The 21,116-nt window shown below is 39.7% G+C and overlaps 1 protein-coding gene across 2 annotated transcripts in view; it reads right to left on the bottom strand.

The window, feature by feature from the left end:
* The window catches only part of ITSN1 (intersectin 1), a 105,337-nt gene that overhangs the window by 47,812 nt on the left and 36,409 nt on the right, over nucleotides 1-21,116 (bottom strand). For both annotated transcript variants that reach the window (XM_083361427.1, XM_083361426.1), the window contains exons 12-20: nucleotides 20,288-20,403; nucleotides 18,771-19,033; nucleotides 17,565-17,714; nucleotides 14,759-14,899; nucleotides 12,954-13,041; nucleotides 12,695-12,834; nucleotides 3,460-3,581; nucleotides 2,213-2,442; nucleotides 894-1,015 (exon numbers count right to left, since the gene is read on the bottom strand). In XM_083361427.1, the coding sequence (XP_083217553.1) occupies nucleotides 894-1,015; nucleotides 2,213-2,442; nucleotides 3,460-3,581; nucleotides 12,695-12,834; nucleotides 12,954-13,041; nucleotides 14,759-14,899; nucleotides 17,565-17,714; nucleotides 18,771-19,033; nucleotides 20,288-20,403 (1,372 nt within the window). The remainder of the gene's footprint in view (nucleotides 1-893; nucleotides 1,016-2,212; nucleotides 2,443-3,459; nucleotides 3,582-12,694; nucleotides 12,835-12,953; nucleotides 13,042-14,758; nucleotides 14,900-17,564; nucleotides 17,715-18,770; nucleotides 19,034-20,287; nucleotides 20,404-21,116) is intronic.

The following is a 21,116-nucleotide window of genomic DNA, read 5'->3' as shown; positions in this document are numbered from 1 at the left end:
ATCAATAATAACAACAACAATAACAACAACCTCTCAGAATGTTGGGGAAATGCATGGAGCATTCAGGTTTTGCATCCCTAATTTTTTTTTTAAAATAAACCTATTCATGTACAAATCCTGTGTACTAGTACTTCTATCATATAAACACAGAGATTTATAGTCTTGAATGTATTGTATGTAAAAAAAATGTTACTAAACTAAACATGAAAAATGCATACAAACATACTTCATGCTATTCTTTCATTTGAAAAATTAACTCTAGAAAATTATAAACACAACTTTTAGTAAACTTCATGTAATCATAAAGTTAAGATATATCACCATACCTAAACATCAAATTAAAGTTCCTATGTCAATATTTTAAACTTTGACAGAGAAAAAAAAACATTCCCTAGTACTCCAAAATAAGTATATTTACATTATATACATCAAATAATTAAAATCCTGTCTATGAAAAAAGCTTAGAAACAAGGACGTTCCACTGATGTTTCCCTCTTTTTATTCCTGGTTATACAGGAATTATAAAAACTTTATAGGCTTCAGGAAGGGTTAAAGAGTTTTTCTATAGTTACAGCTATAGAAAAAACTGAAATGCAAGTTTAAAAAATATTTAAAAAGCCAACTTTTCTAGGAACTCCTTAGTTTGCCAGCAACTCTAAAATAAGTACATCTTTTTCCAGTTGCAGACAATAACCTCCAAAACATCTTTTTGCCTTTAAATCCAAGACTGCACAGCCTTATTCATCACCATATTTGCCTTCTTACAGACCTATAATCTCTATAACATCCCCAGACATTATTGCAGAGCCTCATTATTTCACAACATATCTCCTCTATTAAGATGTTAAGATTAAGGTTTGTGATTTTGGGGTAATACTGCATTCTTCCCTTACCATAATCATGTCTCCTGGCTGGATAGTGATTTCATCATGGCTTCGGGATTCAAAAGGATACAAAGCTCGATAATACACTATTTTTACATCTTCCTGACCAGAAATAGTTAGTGGAGCCTTTTCTAGATCCACAAAAACAGACATGTTGTTTTTGAATTATATCTCAAGAGACAAATTTAATTTGCATACATTCAAACATTCATTTAAACACAATTTAGGATATGAGGATAAACTGCAGGTTGCAAAATATTTTCACAATTATTCGATGTATATTCTAAATTAGTGTTTTTTTCCCCTTTCTGTTACTTTTATTTTATTTAACCACTATACTGTATGTAAGTTTGTTAACTATATATTTGGGTGTTTTCATTATTTGTATTTACTATTTTAATAAAAATAAAAAATGAATAAAAACTAATGACATTATAAAAATTTCAGTTGCTATTACATGAAAAAAGATGTGCTTGTACCAAGTAAGTGTTCACTGAAATGTCTAATTAAGAGGTCTATTAATCAATAAATTGAATAATGTGGCATTTACATCATTTGCCCAATGATGTTGAATTTTCACTGTATATAATGGTGTGTACGTGAGCATGAAAGTGTGACATCAAATTATATTTAAAAATAATCAAACCAACTGCATCTAAATAAAACATTTGGGGAAGGGAAAAGAGGAAGCAAAAAATGATTTTTTTATTTTATTTTGGCTGTACATCCTTTTGAGTGTGCTGTTCTTGAGTTGGTTAAACCCAAGTTGATTAAAAGACTGTATTAGCACAGAACTATATTTTGGTTTTAGGGTAACTGTTTTTCATTGAACCCCCATTTCTCCAAAAGAAGCTTCCTTTATAGGACGACAAGCATGCGGATAGTTTAAGATTATGGGGGAAAAACAGGATATCAACAGAAGTTTTAAATCATATTTCTGAAATAGTAATTTGAATGTATTTGCATATAGTTCTAGCTTTAATTTAGAGACTTATAAACACTGAGGTTCTACTGTGTATTGGAAAAAAACAAAAAATAAATTGTAGCCTGCTTCTAGTTTGCTTCCAGTTTAATCTGCTTTGTTCATAGTAGTAATTTATTTAAAACAAAATATTTATTATTGCCTCTATACTGTTTCCAAAATGCATCTCCAAGTGATTTACAGTAAAATTATAAAATGCAGTCATAAAAGTAATAAATATAAAAATATGTTCAATTAGTGGTCAGAAAATGAGGAAATCTTCAGTCAGCAGAAGCTACCCCAGTACATCAAGAGAAGAACGTAAGATTTTATGAGCATTTAATCTGAATATTCCATTATTTTGTACCTGCAGTTGACCAGGGAGCTTGAAAAGTTGGTTTTGCTGAATCTTTATGGTGATGGAAAAATTTATTCATTTTTTCTTGCACTTCATGTTTGTTCTTCTCATCATTTTCTTTCTTTTTGTTTAATTCTTCCCATTTTTGTTTTTCTTCCTCTTGATTTTTTCTTGACCGTGAATGTTCTTCTTCCTGTTGTATTCTGTCAAGCCACTGTCTTTCTCTATCTTGGGTTTTTCTAATTAGTGCAAACATATAAATGGTATTTAGAAATATAGAAATTTAGAAATATACTAGACAACCCATGTAATTGCAGAGATATTTCCTTGCCAGATGCCTCAATGCTTTCAACAATGGCAGAACTTCTAATATATTGTTTTACCTGGAAAAGGTCTTAAAAAATCAGGGAGATATTCAGAGATGTTGGTGGGAGTGATCTTGGTGGTTCTTTTGGTGGGCTGTTTGCTGTTATGGTAGTTCTTTGACTGGGGTGTTATTTTTTGACTGTTGTTCCCAGCAACACTTGACAGGGCAAGCCACTAGAATATAAATTGAGAGCAAACCCCATTCCTTACTAACACTGAAGATGTTACCTAGTTTGGGTAATGAAATGTCTACAAGAAAACAACCAAACTCAGAAAGCACCAAGGACCACCACCCCCTTCACACAGACAGAAAGAGAGGGAGTGTGTGAGAGAGAGAGGAAGGGAGGGGGGAGAGAAAGAGGGAATGTGTTACTGTTAGCTTGAACCTAATACAACAAAAAGATGATCAGCTATCTAATGTTTAGGTTATTATTTTAAGTAAAGTGAAATTTATCCTAATTGAATATAATTATGCCTGGACACATATTGATGTACAACAGTAAGAAAATATTAATAAATAAAAATCAAACTGTGTGATAGTTGGACCCCCAGTGAGAAACATGCTTTGGATCAATTGTAAGTGCACCTATGGTATCATTTGGTTCCTTGGAATATCCATACTTTAGCCAGGGAAATACAAATTTAAATTAAGGAAGCACTGCTAGTTTGTTAAATATTAAATGTTTCCATTAATAGTTTTTTTTTGGCAGATATTAAAATATGACACAATTTATTTGAAAGAAATCAAAGAATTATGCATCCCTATCAAAAAAATAAGCTTTTGGCAAATATATGGACAATTAGTCCCTCCACAGTACAAATAACTGACTGATCAAAGATTTTGATCAACTCATTTTATGAAGCAATATGGTTTCCAAATTTGAGCTTACCTCTGGTTTTCTTTCTGCTTTTCCAGCTCTGTTTTCCTCTCCTGCTCCTTCTGTTTTAGTCTGTCAGCTTCTAAATTCTTTTGCTTTTGTAGCTGCTGCTTGTTATGCATTTCCCTCAGGTCCTACAATAATGAAATGGTGGGTTACTATATAATGCAGAGGACATCTTAAACAGTTCCCTGTTTCTCAGCATGAAGAGCCAAAGCTCTTCCAGAATAACCAAATAAACTAATTTTACATTTTATATAATCACCTTACTTCAAACTCACTGTAGTATGATTTATATCTGATATTATATTTGTTGTAGTTATTCAACTGCTTTAAATTCGATCTTGACTTTCAAACCTAAAAGTTTACCGCTTTTATGGGACAATCTGAAATGACAAGAATTGTTTATAAAAAGTCTACATGACTTATCACCTTAAATTCTAGTTTATCAATAAAAGAGAATATATGTAGCAAACTGCCAAGCTCAGAAAGCACCAAGGATTCTACAATTCAAATTCAACTTGTTTGTTTTTGTTTCTGAATCTGAAGTGCTTGTACATCCTTAACAGAATGTGTAGGTTTTCAAATCTTTCAAACGTTCTATGCAAAATGCTGTTCATTCCCTGCATCTTGTCCTTAATGGTCACTTAAGATAATAATTTCCAAACATTAATTCTCTTACCCTTGAGATGGAAAGGCAGCTCTGAATCTGACATGCTTTCAATAACCATCAGAATAGTTTTTATAATCTCAAAAACCTAAGTCTGATGTTCTAGAACCATTACTAATTTATGTTCATACAGGACAGGGTATGTCATGTCTCAACCGTATTGTACTTGAAATGATAGTCCCAATTCTAGTTTTACCATCTTAACAATGCCTAACAAGCCTGTATTCCTATAATATTAAAATCTGTCAAAATATGTTAACAGAATTTGGGTATAACGTTACAGCAATATTCTAACAACAACTACAGTAATAAAAGAGTTTCTCCTTATCTAATCTTCGTGATTTTTTTCCTGCCTACTCTGTTCACTGTTTTTCCAAACTAGAAAGGTAAACTCATTGTAAAATTTTCCCCTTGGTGAAGCTGTTCAGACCCCTTGATAAATGTTCTTATTATAAGATTAACATTAATATACTGAACATGTCAATTCTAAACACAAATTTCAAAATCCGTAAAATTAAAATAAGCAGAAGTACACATCAAACAACACTGAAGACAACTTAAGGAAAACAAAATCATTGTAGTAGTATTTCTATTTAAGTGCAATAATAATGTATAATATATTTTCAATATTTAGCTTAGGTATTCATCATCTGCAATTAATTAATTGGATCAATCTGTCTATATTTCTTATTAATAGCCAGTAGTTAAGTGTTCACATATAATACTGAAAATTATTCAATAATTTAAAGATAGGTTTATAGTTAAAAATCAAGTTTAAGCTAAAATACATTAATAAGATTAATTTAACAGTGCATCTAAGCATACATCAAGAACTTGCATTCTCTATGAATATTTAAATGCCTTGGTTTGTTCAATACTGAATGATGGCATCATCTCATATAAAAAATGAGATACATTTGTTACCCAACTGGGCTGGGTGAAATTCAATATTTTCTAGAGTTTGGATTATGGAGTTTATGTAGACATTTAAAAGGAAGTTAGCAAATAAACAACCTTGTTTCACTCTTTTTTGAACAGGAATTGGCAACACAAAGGCAACCTGATTTGTAACGAAATTGTCATATAATTTAGAAGTTGACGGCTTCACCCAATAGCTATTCCTGGGAAATGAATTATATACTACTTTTAAATAGAAAAATACGGCCTGGATGTCTTCTTTAGGGCAAGAAACATTTTTCCATGAAATAGTATAGAATATTATATATAGATGCTTAGCATAAATTTTGTTAATTGTATTTAAAAGATTTATAAGCTGATAACTAGCAGTTAAGTCTTGATTGTCTTTGTAAATAGGCACTACAATAAGTCAGGGCTTTTCAACCAGTGGTACGGGTACCACCTATGGTACATTGGCACCTGGCAGGTGGTACGCGACCATCCTAGAAAAGTGGTAGCGGGGGAGGGGAATGAGCTAAACCGGTGGCAGCACCGCACAAGCCTGTTGTGACTCAGGGCCAGCCTGTGGGCCCGACAGCCGGGTCCGATGTATCGGAGGACTCAGATGTGGGGGAGGAGGGAAACGAACCGGCTGATGATGATTTGGAGACTTTGCAGAGTCCTCAGCCGGGAACCTCTTCTCAGCTGTGTGAGCCCGAGAGTGCGGAGGATGATGACCCACAGCTGGCCCTGTTCAAGGACGCCCGACGCAGGAGGCAGACGAGCAGGGACAAACAAAGGAAGGCTATGGGACTCCTCGGGAGGAGGCACAGGGAGACCACGCCCTGAGCTCTCTATAAAAGAAGTGTTTGGGGAGGGGCTAGTTGCTGAAAGCAACTTTTTCGTTTGAGAAGTCAAGCTCTTGTATTTTTGTAACAGTGTAATTAAAACTTGGCAGAAGCCTTTTGATCTTGGACGCTTTCCAGACTCTTCCTTTGATTAGGGGTGCGAGAAGAGGGCTGGTTCAGAACAGTTTGCTTTCAGCCCCCACCCCTTAATACTACGATGGAGCAGCTTCTTGCCGAGAATGTCCAGCTCAACCAGCAACTCACCTTGCTGGCCACTCAGGTGGCACAACTGCAGGCTCAGGTACATGCTGCCCCCCCACCCAGGAGGAAATGTCAGATAGCTATGCCGGATAAATTCGCTGGTAATCCAGAACTGTTTCCTGCCTTCCTGGGACAATGCCAGCTTTATATCAGCGTGAGAGCAGCTGATTTCCCCACTGACCGAGATAAGGTGGGATTCGTGTTGAGCCTTCTGTCGGGAGATGCAGCTCGTTGGGGCACGCCTCTGTTGGCACAGCCTAGCCCTTTGTTGGATAACTTTGGGGGGTTTTGTGACCATATGCGCCTCATGTACGAGGACCCGATTAAGGCACAGACGGCCACCCGACGCCTGAAAGCTTTGAGGCAGGGTCAGCGCCCTCTACAGGCCTATATCAGCGATTTCCGGCTGCTTAGCCAGGATTCCGCCTGGAATGAGGCTGCGCTCGTGGATGCCTTTCAGGATGGCTTGTCAGAGGAGATGTTGGATGAGCTGGCCCGCGTGGACATTCCCTCAGACCTGAATGGGCTGATCCATCTTTGTCTGCGGATCGATGCCCGGCTGCAGCAGCGTAAGAGTCGCCGTGCCACCCCACAGACCCCTGCCGCCCCTGTTGTGCGTGAGCCCCCGGTCCAGAGGGAGGAGCCAATGGAGCTGGGTGCCGCCAGGTCCCGTCTATCGGTGACGGAAATGGACAGACGACGATCGGAGGGGTTGTGTTTTTACTGTGGGGACCCTGGACATTTGGCTGCTTCTTGCCCGAAGAAGCGTCAGCGGGCGTCAGTGACCAAGCCTGCCCCGAGAAAGTCCCCTGCTTTGTTATCGGGAAACGGCCCGAGCCCGATCTAGACGGTGTGAAAGATCGGGCGACCCACAACATCCACACCGAGCGACGCCGTTCCGACGGTGCCTGTGAACCTCCACGGCATTTGATTTTGGAGGCACGTCTGATCCTCCCTGGCAAGTCAGAGGGGATTCCAGTCCATGCCTTAATTGACTCTGGGGCTACCACTAACTTTATGGATTCGGCCTTTGTGGCCAAATGGGCTGTTCCCCAGTGTCCAGTGGATCCGCCCATGCTTGTGGAGACCATCGATGGTCGAGTGCTCCTGTCCGGGCCTATCACGGCCGCCACGCAACCCGTGTGTATGGCCATCAGTACCCATGTGGAGGCCATTCAGTTCTACGTCACTTCGGATCTGCACTTCCCCGTGGTCTTGGGACTGGCGTGGCTCCGGGCGCATGATCCACAGATCTATTGGTCTCAGAACTTGGTCACCTTCCCAAGTTTGCAGTGCGTGGACCACACCCGCCATATCTGTGCCGGCCAGGTGGAGGGTTCCTCAGGGGTTTCCTTGCCTCCCGAACTGTCCGACTTTGCTGACGTGTTCAGCGAGTCAGAGGCGGACCAATTACCCCCGCACAGGCCCTACGACTGCTCCATTGACCTAGTCCCTGATGCGCCTCTCCCAGTGGGGCGTTTGTACTCCATGTCGGAGCCCGAGTTGGCTGCATTGCGGGACTTCCTGACGAAGAACTTGGCTCGTGGTTTCATCCGGCCCTCGTCCTCGCCAGTGTCTGCGCCCGTGCTCTTCGTCAAAAAGAAGTCGGGCGAGTTACGGCTTTGCTGTGACTACCGGAAACTCAACGCTATCACGGTGCGTAACCGCTACCCGCTGCCCCTCATCCCCGAGCTCTTGGACCGACTCCGGGAGGCTAAGATCTTCACGAAACTGGACCTGCGTGGAGCTTACAACCTCGTCAGGGTTCGGCCGGGTGATGAGTGGAAGACGGCGTTTGGTACTCGCTATGGACATTTCGAGTACACGGTGATGCCGTTTGGCCTGACCAACGCCCCCGCTGTGTTTCAGCATTTTATGAATGACGTCTTTCGGGATCTGTTGGACCAGTTTGTTGTGATTTACCTGGACGACATCCTGATTTACTCCCCGTCGCGTGAAGCGCATCATCAGCATCTCCGTCAGGTCCTGCAGCGCCTCCGGAATCATCGGCTGTTTGCCAAGTTGGAGAAGTGCCAGTTCTACCAGGTGACCATTGATTTCTTGGGTCACCGCATTTCTCCTGAGGGCATCGCCATGGAACCGAGTAAAGTTGAGTCGTTGCAGAGTTGGCAACCCCCGCGTCGCGTGAAGGATATTCAGCGACTTCTTGGATTTGCCAACTACTATCGGACATTCATCCCTGGCTTTGCTGCCTTGACAGCCCCCCTCACCCGGCTCCTGCAGAAGAAGACTCGGTTCCAGTGGAACGCCCCCGAACAACAGGCGTTCCAAGCTCTGAAGGACGCCTTCATGAAGGAGCCCATCTTGAAGCATCCTGACCCGCAACGGCCGTTTGTCGTGGAGGCGGACGCCTCCGACATTGCCATTGGGGCCGTGTTACTTCAGGCAGCGACGCCCAACGGTACCCTTTTCCCTTGCGCGTATCACTCACGGAAATTGAATCCCTCGGAGCGCAACTATACCATCTGGGAGAAGGAGCTGCTGGCCATCAAGGCGGCGTTCGAGGCTTGGAGGCATCATCTGGAGGGGGCGCGGCATCAAATCGAGGTCCGGACGGACCACAAGAATCTGGAAAGCCTGCAGACCGCTCGGAATTTGAACCAACGCCAGATCCGGTGGTCCCTCTTCTTTGCGAGGTTTGACTTCCGGGTGCGGTACATACCAAGCGGGCACAACCAGAGAGCGGATGCTCTGTCCAGGAAGCCCGAGTACACCCGAGTGGAAGACAAGCTTCCGCCCAGGACCGTGATCCCCGTCGAGTCTTTTGCTGCGGTGCGGGAGCCGGTGGATATACGGGCTCGGATCCGGGAGGCGCAGCAGCAGGAGGCGTGGGTGGCTCAGCGGAAGGAAGAGGTGGGGCCAGATTCGCCTTGGTCGGTCACGGATGGACTCCTGTATTATCGTGACCGGCTCTATGTTCCAGGAGGGCCACTCAGGGGACTCGTCCTCAGCCAATGTCATGATAACCCGGCTGCGGGGCATTTTGGCCTGTTCAAGACTCTGAACCTGGTCTCCCGTACATTCTGGTGGCCCCGAGTCCGACACGATGTCCAGTCTTATGTCACCTCCTGCGTCCCATGCAGGCAGGCCAAGTCAGCGACAGGGGCCCCGCCTGGTTTACTGCAGCCTTTGCCAACGCCCAAGAGACCCTGGGGGGCTGTGTCCATGGACTTTCTGACGGATCTACCCCCATCCTCCGGCTTCACGACAGTGTTTGTGGTGGTGGACATGTTGACCAAGATGGCGCACTTCATCCCCTGCCGCGGCTTACCGTCAGCTCGCGCCACTAGTCGCATGTTCATCCAACAGGTGTTCCGGCTGCACGGCCTTCCCGATAGAGTCGTCTCCGATAGGGGGGCCCAGTTTACAGCCCGCTTCTGGCAGGAGTTGATGCGGGCGTTGGACATTAAGGTTTGCCTCTCGTCCGCGCATCATCCTCAGACCGACGGGGGTACCGAGAAGGTCATCGGCATTTTGGAGCAGTATCTGCGCTGCTACGTTAACCTGCAGCAGGACAATTGGGTGGACTATTTGGCCATAGCCGAGTTTGCCTTTAACAACTCGCAGCACACCTCCACGCAGATGACACCGTTCTTGGCCAATGTGGGTTATCACCCTCGGTTTTTCCCCCTTTCTCTCGTGGACTCACCGGAGCCGGCAGCGAACGAATTCATGGCGGAGTTACAGGCGATCCATCGGTTGGTGCGACGGCAGCTGGAGAAGGCCAAGGCTGACTACAAGAGGTTCGCCGATCGGTCGAGAAGGGATACGCCTCCATTATCGGTGGGGGATCGGGTCTGGCTGTCCACCAGGAACCTACCATCCACTCGGCCGGCGAGGAAGCTGGACCACCGTTACCTTGGACCGTTCCCAGTCGAGGCCGTCATCAACCCGGTCGCCTATCGTTTAACTCTGCCACGTTCCCTGCGCGTGCACCCCGTCTTCCATCGGTCCTTGTTGGTCCCCGAACAACCGGCTTGTCCACTTCGCCAAGCGAAACCTCCCCCATCAGGACCTTGTGATGGCGACAGCACCCCCGAGTACGAGGTTGCCAGCATCAGGGATTCCCGCTGGCTGAAAGGTCGCTTCCAGTACCTGATCGAGTGGAAAGGGTACGGGCCGGAGGACTTCACATGGGAAGACGCGACCGCCGTTCATGCCCCTGCGTTGGTGACTGCTTTTCACGAACAGTTCCCATCCCGACCGCATCCGGATCGGCAGACCCGGGGGAAGGGCCCTGCGGTGCGGGATAGTGTTGTGACTCAGGGCCAGCCTGTGGGCCCGACAGCCGGGTCCGATGTATCGGAGGACTCAGATGTGGGGGAGGAGGGAAACGAACCGGCTGATGATGATTTGGAGACTTTGCAGAGTCCTCAGCCGGGAACCTCTTCTCAGCTGTGTGAGCCCGAGAGTGCGGAGGATGATGACCCACAGCTGGCCCTGTTCAAGGACGCCCGACGCAGGAGGCAGACGAGCAGGGACAAACAAAGGAAGGCTATGGGACTCCTCGGGAGGAGGCACAGGGAGACCACGCCCTGAGCTCTCTATAAAAGAAGTGTTTGGGGAGGGGCTAGTTGCTGAAAGCAACTTTTTCGTTTGAGAAGTCAAGCTCTTGTATTTTTGTAACAGTGTAATTAAAACTTGGCAGAAGCCTTTTGATCTTGGACGCTTTCCAGACTCTTCCTTTGATTAGGGGTGCGAGAAGAGGGCTGGTTCAGAACAAAGCCTGAGCGAGAGACGGTTGGAACTGCAGGGCTGTCAGGGCTCAGCGAAAGCACCAGGATCAGTGCCAGGCTCCAGCTGGAGCTCAGTGCTGATCCTGGCACTTCTGAGCCCAGATGAAGCGCCGATCAGCTGGAATGTTGCAGCATCTCCTTGGTCTTGTGATTTACATTCAGATACTTGGCAACTGATTCATATTTATGACGGTCACAGTGTCCCAGGGTCATGTGAAGTGACCAAAACCTGCTGCAACCACCCAGCAGATGGGGGGAATAAAAACCAAACACCACCCCACTCCACCTCGCTACCAATCCTCAACAGAAATGCTCACAACAATGAAAAACCCGGACAGGAGGAAGAGCGCTGCCGGGCAGGCAGGCGTCTTGCTTGGCTGTGGCTTGGGGGGCACTTTTTTCAGTGCCATTATAACTTCAAACAGCCACTAAGTGAACTGTTGTAAGTTGAGGACTACCTGTACTTCATCACTTTTTTCCTTTTGGGGGGAGGGGTCATCAAGCTTTTGACACCTTGCTAGGCAACTGGTGGTACTCGGATGTTGCCATATCCTAAAAGTGGTACAATGGGTGAAAAGGTTGAAAAGCCCTGCAATAAGTAAATGCCACTCCTTTGGAATCAGTATGTTGCAATCTATAAAATTAAACAAATAGGTTAATACAGGTATCTGCAATTCCAAACTACTACATATAACTTCAACAGTGATAAAATTAACACCAAATTTAAGCTATTTAATCAAGTCTGCAATTTCTGAGTATGTGACAGGAGCCCAGTAAAAAAGCAGTCTAGCATCAAGCTCCAATCTGAACTAAAATTCTGTTTTTGTAAAATTCACTTGACCTATTCATATTGACTATATAGCTATCTTTGCTCTTTTAATTTTATGTTTTAAACTTTTAGACTGTTTTTAGTGAAATTCTGGTCAATGATCACAATCTCCTATACAACTGTGCAGTTACTGATTATGGATCTCCCTGGCCTAAATCCCACACACTTTTTGAACAGAACCTTATTCTGAGTAAGCCAGCAAGCAATTTCCAAGACAAGAAAAATTACTAGACAGAGAAGTTACTAAATACTTAGAAAGCTAAATGGGCAGTTATTGACCAGGTCAGAATTAGATTTTTTTTAAAAAAAAAATTAGAACCACAATTTCCTGGTTTAATTCTTCAAAAACATGGATTGTCCCGGAATGCAATGTTGATAATAATTGTCATCATGTTTTTAGCATCTCATCTAGTCCATATCCTATCTTCAGAACACTTTAATTTTAAAAAGAAATTAGACAGGAATGAGAAATGCTAAAAGCATGATGACAAATATGTACCAATATTACATTCCTGGACAATTTTGCTCTGATTGTATTAAGTACCTTAAATCAATGTCTTTAATGAATTAAACCAGTCAAATGTGACGCTAATGGTTTGTTTGTTTTTTTAAAAAAAGCTAATTCTGGCCTGATCAATAATTGTCCATTTAGCTTTCTAAGAATTCCTAATTCTAAGAATTCTTAATTCTTAGAAGTACATTCAAATAAAAGGTGAATATGTTATCTTTTGGGACACTCAGAGTTTTATGGGACAAATTTTCAATGGCACTGGGAAATTCTAACAATTTGCCAATAATCAATATCATTTCTTCTTTCCTCTTACATTTATATATTTTACCACCAAAAACATATTCAACCTAAAAACAGGGACAAAGTCTTTTTTTATTAAAAAATTCCATGCATGCTCGTCAATTTTCACAATTAATTCTGCAAATGGTGAAGTTGAAGATTTGCTTAATTGTAATATAACTTAAACCTGTTTACCTTTAGTTGGTTGTTGAAAATATCTATCTCCTGAAGTTTTGATCTGGTTTCTCTTTCTACTTCATCTAGCTGGTTACGAAGTTGCTGGCATGCTAATTCCTTTGCTTCTAAAGCTCTTTTGACAGTGAGAAATGAATCCCCTATTTAAAAAAATACTGACAGTGAATATTTTAAAAAAGACTCTCAGTGATTCTTAAATGGAATGACCTTTCAATATATATATTTCTGCTAGCAGAGAACCATTTTAAAATGAACTTACGATGCAAGCTGTTTTGCTGAACTTGCTTTAACTGGTCATTGAGTAATTGTTTTTCTGGAATCAATCTTCCAAGCATTTGCTGGGATTCCTAAAAGAAATAACATGAGAAATGTTGTATCTATAACCACAAATATCATATCACAATTGTTTCATCATTCCACAAAAACCACTTTTCTGAGAAAACAGTTCCTTAAGCCTGCCAAAAAAAAGCCACTGTGTAGAATACTTCCAAATATTTCCCCTTATTTTGTGTTATAGATATCACTTCCTTTCACAACACAAATAGAACAAGGTCTAGGCTCTCTACACATTTGTTATCACTTTGAAGTGGCAGAAAAATTCCATACAAAATCTTGAAAACAAATTTGTTACACTAATAAAGAATCCCATCCTAAAGATAACATTAGGATAATAGCTCCTCCTCTGAAGAAACCTGTTAAGATTACACCCAATTTTTCACAAATAAAGATTTTGAAGAGAATTTTTCATGCCTTATTCTTCCTTAGATTCATTTCAATGGCGTTTCTTATTACAACAGAACAATACTTTAACAGGGAACAGCACTTGTCATTATCAGTAAGCCAAATATGAGTGCAATAGAACAGAGGTCTGCAATCTTTCTCAGTTGGCAGACCGGAGGGAAAGGGAGGGGGAAGCATTTTACGCATGTGCACATACAAACGGGGGCCACGAGCACGCACAACGCAAACAGGGTGGTGCTAGCGCCTGTGTGACACTTGCTAGCACCGCCTCATTTTTGCCACATGGGTGCTATCACCCTGTTTTTGCCACGGCAATGGCACTAGCACAAGTAGGGGTGAGTGCCCATGGCCTGGTAATGGGCTACAGCCCACAGGTTGGGGACCCCTGCAATAAAGAAACAACAGATACTTGGTAAAGACATTTCACAGAAATTCCAAATCAGTTTTTGATGAAAGTGTAGTTTTATAGGGTTCATCCAGTATATAACCACTACCAACTAACTCAGCGGCGCCAAACTGCCAGCCCACGGGCCGGATGCGTCATCCAGAAGCCACGCCCACCCCATTGCCAGCAATGACAAAATAGTCCCAATACGTCTCGCGACATCACGTGATGTCACGAGTTTGACATGTCTGAACTAATGAACTATCTGGCTTGAAAATTAGATGAAAAATGCCCATTCTAATAGTTAATATTTTTGTTATGAAAAAATAAAAGTATTTCAGTTCTTGATACTTCAATCACTAACAATTATCTATAAAAGTTACTAAATATAGTCTTTGAAAGATACTTAGGGAAATGCCTGCAATGTAAAGCAGGCAGTAACAATAGAACAACATCCAAATTAAATTTGCCTGAAATCTCAGATGCCACATTTTTTGCTTCAGAAAACTAGAGGACCAACCTCAAGCATTTTGTGAGAATATTTAAGGTACACTTGCTCCTAGGCAGCGTAATTTAATAGCTACTCAACTTAACTAAATTTCAATATCAGAATAGATTCTGTGGGACGTGGGAAGAAAACTACAGCATCATATGCACTGGTTTCTGGAGAAAAAAATGGGACACAAATAAAATAGTTCATTTCCTTAGATACTGCTCATTTTCACTGTTGCCACATACTTATTGTTTAATACAGATATTAATTAAGCAACTAATACATTCAACTTGCATAAATTAAGTCCTATTATTTCAATGCAAGAGTACATAAGATACAATTTTAAGCAACTAATACATTCAACTTGCATAAATTAAGTCCTATTATTTCAATGCAAGAGTACATAAGATACAATTTTAAACATTTTCAAAAACTATATACTTACTTGTAACTGCTGTTGTAAATGTGTGATTTCCGCAATCCTCAACTCTCTAGATTTGTTTGTGCTCTCAATTTCTTGCCTTTGAGTAGCCAATCTGCATCTGATATCCTGAAGCTTCCCTTCCAGTTGATGTTTTTTATCATTCTTTAACAGGGAAAGAAAATATTGATTTATTCAGATTTTAATTAGAACACAAAACTGGTTGCAAGTATACAAAAAGAAAATATAATTCTTTTAGATGGAGATTAAATTAAAATGCAATTACACCAAGAAATAATAGTGAAGTATTGTAAAAGGAAATTAACAGTATTTTTTTAAACAAGCTAAAATAAAGATACTGATTTAAGAATGGCCTGGGATGCAAGTAAAACTTTTATTAGAGAATATTTCATAGAAAATAATACTGAACTTAAAAAGAATCAAGAGAAACCCAGATTATTTTAGATGAGATAAAAAGAATTAAAGAAACCTGCAAGAAAGATAAATATCTCTCATCAAATTAAACTCTTACAGCAAGAGTTATAGATACAGAAGGTAAGAGAAATGGAAATAAAAGGGAACTTATGCAATGCAAAAAATGTTCAATTTGCAAATAACCAGGAAAATATCTAGCACACAAATTAAGAAAAGAAAAAAAATGATATTGAAACAGAGAGAGAGATGCTGTATTAATGGATAATATGGCAATATAAAAAGCATTCCATCAGTACTATTCCAATTTATATAAAGGGCATGATATTCCTTTGGAGAAAATAGATGGATGTTAAAAAAAACACCAAAATCTATCAAAGATGATAAAAAAAGATAGATTATGAATAGATCTACAACTTCTTATAGTTGTAGTTCCATTCATAATCTTTTCTTTTCTTCTCTTTCTTTTCTTTCTTCTCTAAGTTTCTGAAGCTTTAAATTAAACCAAGAAAAGTACCTGTACCAAATGGATTATTGGACTGTTACTATAAATATTTTAGGATGAAGTTCTACAACCTTTGCAAAACATAGTGAATCTGATTTTACAGAGAGGAAAGGCGCTAGAAACTTGAAAAGCTGCAAATACTGCATTTATACCTAGAGGGATAAGATTTCATTTCAACAAGAAATTATAGACGAATATTATTATTGAATAATAATGACACATTTTTCACAACAGTATTAGCTGACAGATTGAAACTAATTTTACAAGAACGTATTCATGAAGATCAATGTGGATTTTTACCTAAAAGACAGTAAAAAGAATGTGAAAATTGTACTGGATATTTTAGAATATTTTGAACAGCATAATGAAAAACAAGCTGCATTATTTTTTAGGTGTAGAAAAAACTTTTGGTAATTTATTTTTTTATTTTTTTTATTTTAATTCCATTTATATCCCGCCGTTCTCCGAAGACTCAGGGCGGCTTACAAGCTTAGCAGTAGCCTTCATTCTATGTATATGCCTGCTTATTAGGGCTTTCACACACACCCAAGCGGCATTATTACAAAGTCAGCTTAATTGCCCCCAACAATCTGGGTCCTCATTTTAACTACCTCGGAAGGTAATTTGAATTGGACTTTTCTATTTATAGTTTTGGAAGTTATGAAGCTTGGAGAGAATTTTATAAATAAATAAAATGATTTATACTTCATAAAAAGCACAAATAATAATCAATGGAAATTTAGCTAAATCATGTGAAATACAAAAAGGAACAAGGTTTTAAGATTAAGAAACAGAAGACAAAGATGTTCAAAAAAACCCAAAACAAGATCAAATATAATTAATAAAATGGATTACCAGATTAAGAAAGTAAAATTTTTGGGTTTCAATATGATAAATTTGAACTGTTTGCTATTTCAAGATAATTATGTTACAACTAGGAATGAAGTTTAAAAGGATATGTTAAGATGAAAGAAAATGCAATATTGGGGAGAATTTTTATGACCTAGATGAATGTTTTGCCTAACTGCTACTTTGGTTCCAGACAATACCCATTTTGACTGATATACCATAAAATAGTAGAGAGAGATAACTAAATTTGTGCAGCAGCAGAAAAATGCACAAGTTAAATACAAGCTGTCATAAGATGTAAAAGAAAGAGGATTGGGTTTACCTGATTTGAAATTATATTTTGTAGCTTATTGTTTAGTCTGGCTGAAAGAATGGATGCTGCTGAAAAACAGAAGGCTTTTGGAATGAGAAAGACACGACTTGAAATTTGTGTAGCTTGGATATTTATGATACAACAAAACTAACGTTAATGTAGATGATAGATACCAGGGGCTCTCAGCAGAAGAAGCAGTTTATAGAAGAGAAATGATAGTAAACGCAAATAGTTAACTTGCTCTGATATACTAGAAAAATGGTTGAGAATTATAAAGATACTTCAATTTTATGCCAGAAAGCCAAACAAGAAAAGACATTTTGTCATGCTTGGTGGATTATATCAAATCCTAGAAAATTCTGGACTCAAATTATATATATTAATACAGTACGGGAAATTTTAAAAGCCAATATGCAATTGAAACCAGATACCTCTGTTTTGGGATTGATGAATAAAAAGTTGACAGCAAGATTATTACATGCATAAAGTTGGAAAAATTCAGCTTTACCTACAATGGAGGAATAGATGGTGAACAAGATGGAACTTGCTGAGATGACCAAATTGGCAGTTTGGGTTATAGAAAATATATTGTCTAAGTTTAATGCTGACTGGCAAACCCCTTGAACTTTTTTCATAAAACAAAAAAAATGAAATTATGTTTTGATTAGAAAAAATAATTATAGAAAAAAATCTACAATTTTGAAAATATTTGGCAAATGTTTCTCACTTACTAAGGCTTCCAGTTCAAACTCCAAAGTTTTTTTCTTAGCTTTCAAAACAACTATATCTTCTTGTTCTTTGTTTCTTTGATTCAGCAATTCCTGACGACGATTACGTTCCCACTCAAGCTGTCTTTGCCTTTCCAGTTCTCTTTTAGCAGCCTTTGTTAATTTAAAAATATGAAAAAAATTATTGACTTTTGTTGCTCTGTTAAATAAAAGTTTTAACCTATATAATACTGTATGTATTAGTATTGTATTCATACAAACAATGCAGATATGTGTCTCCCTGTCATCTTCCTAACATGAAACTAGATATTAAGTAAGTCTTGGATTTCTTTCCTAGTATTTCCTTGGATCTTCACTCTAATTAAAGTACATTTAATTAGACACTTGTGTGGTTATGCAAATTAACTCTCTCCAAGAATGCACAATTTATGAATGTAAGAAAAGTAGCCAGATTAGAAAGTTCCTATCCATCCAAATATTAGTATGTTAGTTCAAGTGGTATTCTACAGAATGAAAGATTATAGATAGAAATGAGCTTACAAAGCAAGAAGAATGAAAAACAAAGGCATTTTACCTGTTAAAGTGAACAGAGATTCTGAGGATAGCTAATAACTAAATTAGTACACCAATTAAAAATTCAGGCAATTTGATTATCAGGCAAAAAAGCTGCTTGAAAGGCATAGATGAACATTCTACAAAGGCTCAGTAACTAGCAACTAAATAATAATAAAAGCAATTATCAAACATAACTATTTTAACCCAATTTTATTTGATAAATTAGTTGCTAAATACTGTCTCCTAGCAACAAGAAACATAATCAACATGTGAGGTAAACAATGCTTTCTTAGATATTCATTGTCCTTAAATTCCAAGCTGGCAAGGACTTTTTAAAGTTTTAGTACCAGAACATTCATTTATGCTTAAAAAGATAAGCAATAGGCAGCAACAGTTTAGATTCAGTGCAACATAAAGCCAAAGTTTACACAGTCATGATTTAGAGCCAAGTTAAGGAACCAATACTTAAATGTACCTTTCCTGACAAAATGTTGCAAAAATATTAAATTATTCCTTCCTGCCCCATTTTGCCAAATATCTCATTTACACAATTTTGAAAACAGAAAAAAAAGAAACACAAGGTATTGTATTTCCCGATATAATTTTTCAACATAATTTTGACAAATGAGTGTTCCCCTGGAAATATTTATTTACCTCACGTCTTTCTATTTCTTTCCTCCTTTCCTCTTCCCTCTGGCGTTCCAATTCTCTCTGTTTTTCTAATTGTTTTTCTAATTCCATTTGCCTTTTCCGCTCCTGCTCCTGCCGTTCACGTTCCTTCCTTTCCTGCTCTGCCCTTTCCAACTGTGCAAGGCGTTCTTGCTCTTTTCTTTGTTGTTCCAAAAGAGCCTGTCTCCGCTTTTCAAGCTCTAGATTGCCACGTTCAAAGTTCTCGCGTTTTTTATCTTCAAATGTAACTTTAAAAAAATGTTACAATTAAAATTCAGATGTGATTTATGCATATATGAACATGAAGTTATATAGTCTACCTGGAATGTACTTTAAAATTGTAAAGCCCTATACAAATGCCTGATCTTTATTATTCTTGTAAATATATATATATATACACGTGCTAAGGACACTTCATAAATGATCAGAAATTTTCCATTTGTCTTCCATGTACCTTCAGAGCAGGCAAGCATAGATCTTACGCAAAATTTCTTACCATGCATTTCTCTTCTATATGTCACAACCATTATATATACTTGATGCTATCAAATGGGAATTGGCCTCCAGCAAATAGATACTATCAGTTGTGATTTGTGGAGCAGTAATTGGGTTACTAGGGACGCGGTGGCTCAGTGGGTTAGGACACTGAGCTTGTCGATCAGAAGGTCAGCAGTTTGGCGGGTCAAATCCCGAGTGCCGCGTAACAGAGTGAGCGCCTGTTACTCATCCCAGCTTCTGCCAACCTAGCAGTTCGAAAGAATGTAAAAATGCAAGTAGAAAAATAGGGACCACTACGGTGGGAAGGTAACAGCGCTCCGTGTGCCTTTGGCGTCTAGTCATGCCGGCCACATGACCATGGAGATGTCCTCAGACAAGCGCTGGCTCTTCGGCTGTGAAACGGAGATGAGCACCGGCCCCTAGAGTCGGAAACGACTAGCACACAAGTGCGGGGGAACCTTTACCTTTAATTGGGTTACTAAAATTGGAATGATGAATCATACAATAAACACCTTTACTAATAAGGACTCCCAAATCCAAAAAATACTCTGCCATGATCTTCATGATGGCAACACTATTATAGTACAATTCTTTCTGTTGGTGCAAAAATAATGTTGGAAAGCCTAAATAATGTTGAAGAAATCATTTTCAGGGCAATTTCCACAAGGAGGAGTATCAATCTACTATGCTGCTATAATGATGGTTTCTGAAATAATGTGAGAAACAGTTGTATTGCAATCATGATGATAGAAAAGCTAAAGTGAAAAATTTTATTGACATGACCTCTGCAAATATAGTTTTTGTGTTCTATTGTAAATAGTCTCTGGGGTTTTCTCACACCAACACTGTAATAAAGGCTTCTTCAAATGCAACTTACATATCATACGATATAATTTCCATAAAATACAACGTATTTCTTAATTTCAAATAAACTCTGGTTTTCAGAACTTAGTCTCTTTCAAAAATAGGCGGGCCAATTTTATTCCATTTACATTTTCACTCACCAGGCAATTTTTTTTCCAGCTGCTGCTGTTCTTCTTCTAATACTGGTTCTTCTGGTAACCGCTGCTCTACAGACATTGAACTAGTGACAGATACACCACTGCCAGAGCGAACTCTTCTATTAATAAAGAATAATACATTAAAATATATGTTCACACAAAGCTGTTATTCATTCTAATATTGTCACTTTACTCCCTTCCCAACTATGCAGATAACTAATTTAAAGGTTAAAGTTCAGGATTATTAAGCCTAATAAACTGCAGTGCAGGCATTCATTGGAAACTAGTACAATGGATGAATTCAACTTACAAAGCCATTTGTTTGAAACAGTGATATAAAAGTCTACTCTGCAACAAGACTGTGTGTGTTCATGATTCAGTAGTGGACAAGCAGGATGAACTGCCATACATTACTGAGACCTGGCAGAGGCAGGGAAGCAATGCTTCCATCTATTAAATCTGCCCAGCTGGTTTGTAGGTTTAGCAACAAGAAGACTGGCAAGGAGGGATGTGGCATTGATCTAGATCTCAGTTGTGGCCGAGTACCTTTCTATGCAGTTACGCTCTACGGAAAAGCCAGGGATCCTTTTGTGTACCTGGGTAACCCACACCGGGTAAACCAGACCAAGAGGCAACTCCACAGGAAATTTGTGATTTATTAAAAGTAGGCGACCCTAGTACTAGCTATTCGGCTTAGAGCAAGGGTCTTGGCTGAGGATGCCTGGCTGAGGAATTCTAGGAATTGAAGTCCACAAGTCATAAAAGGGCCAAGTTTGAAGACCCCTGCCCTAGAGCGTAATTCCATAAAAAATAAATAAATAAACCTTTATTG

Source organism: Vipera ursinii (assembly GCF_947247035.1).
Source record: "Vipera ursinii genome assembly, chromosome: 4".
Lineage (NCBI taxonomy): Eukaryota > Metazoa > Chordata > Lepidosauria > Squamata > Viperidae > Vipera > Vipera ursinii.
This window is presented reverse-complemented; position numbering and strand designations above follow the sequence as displayed.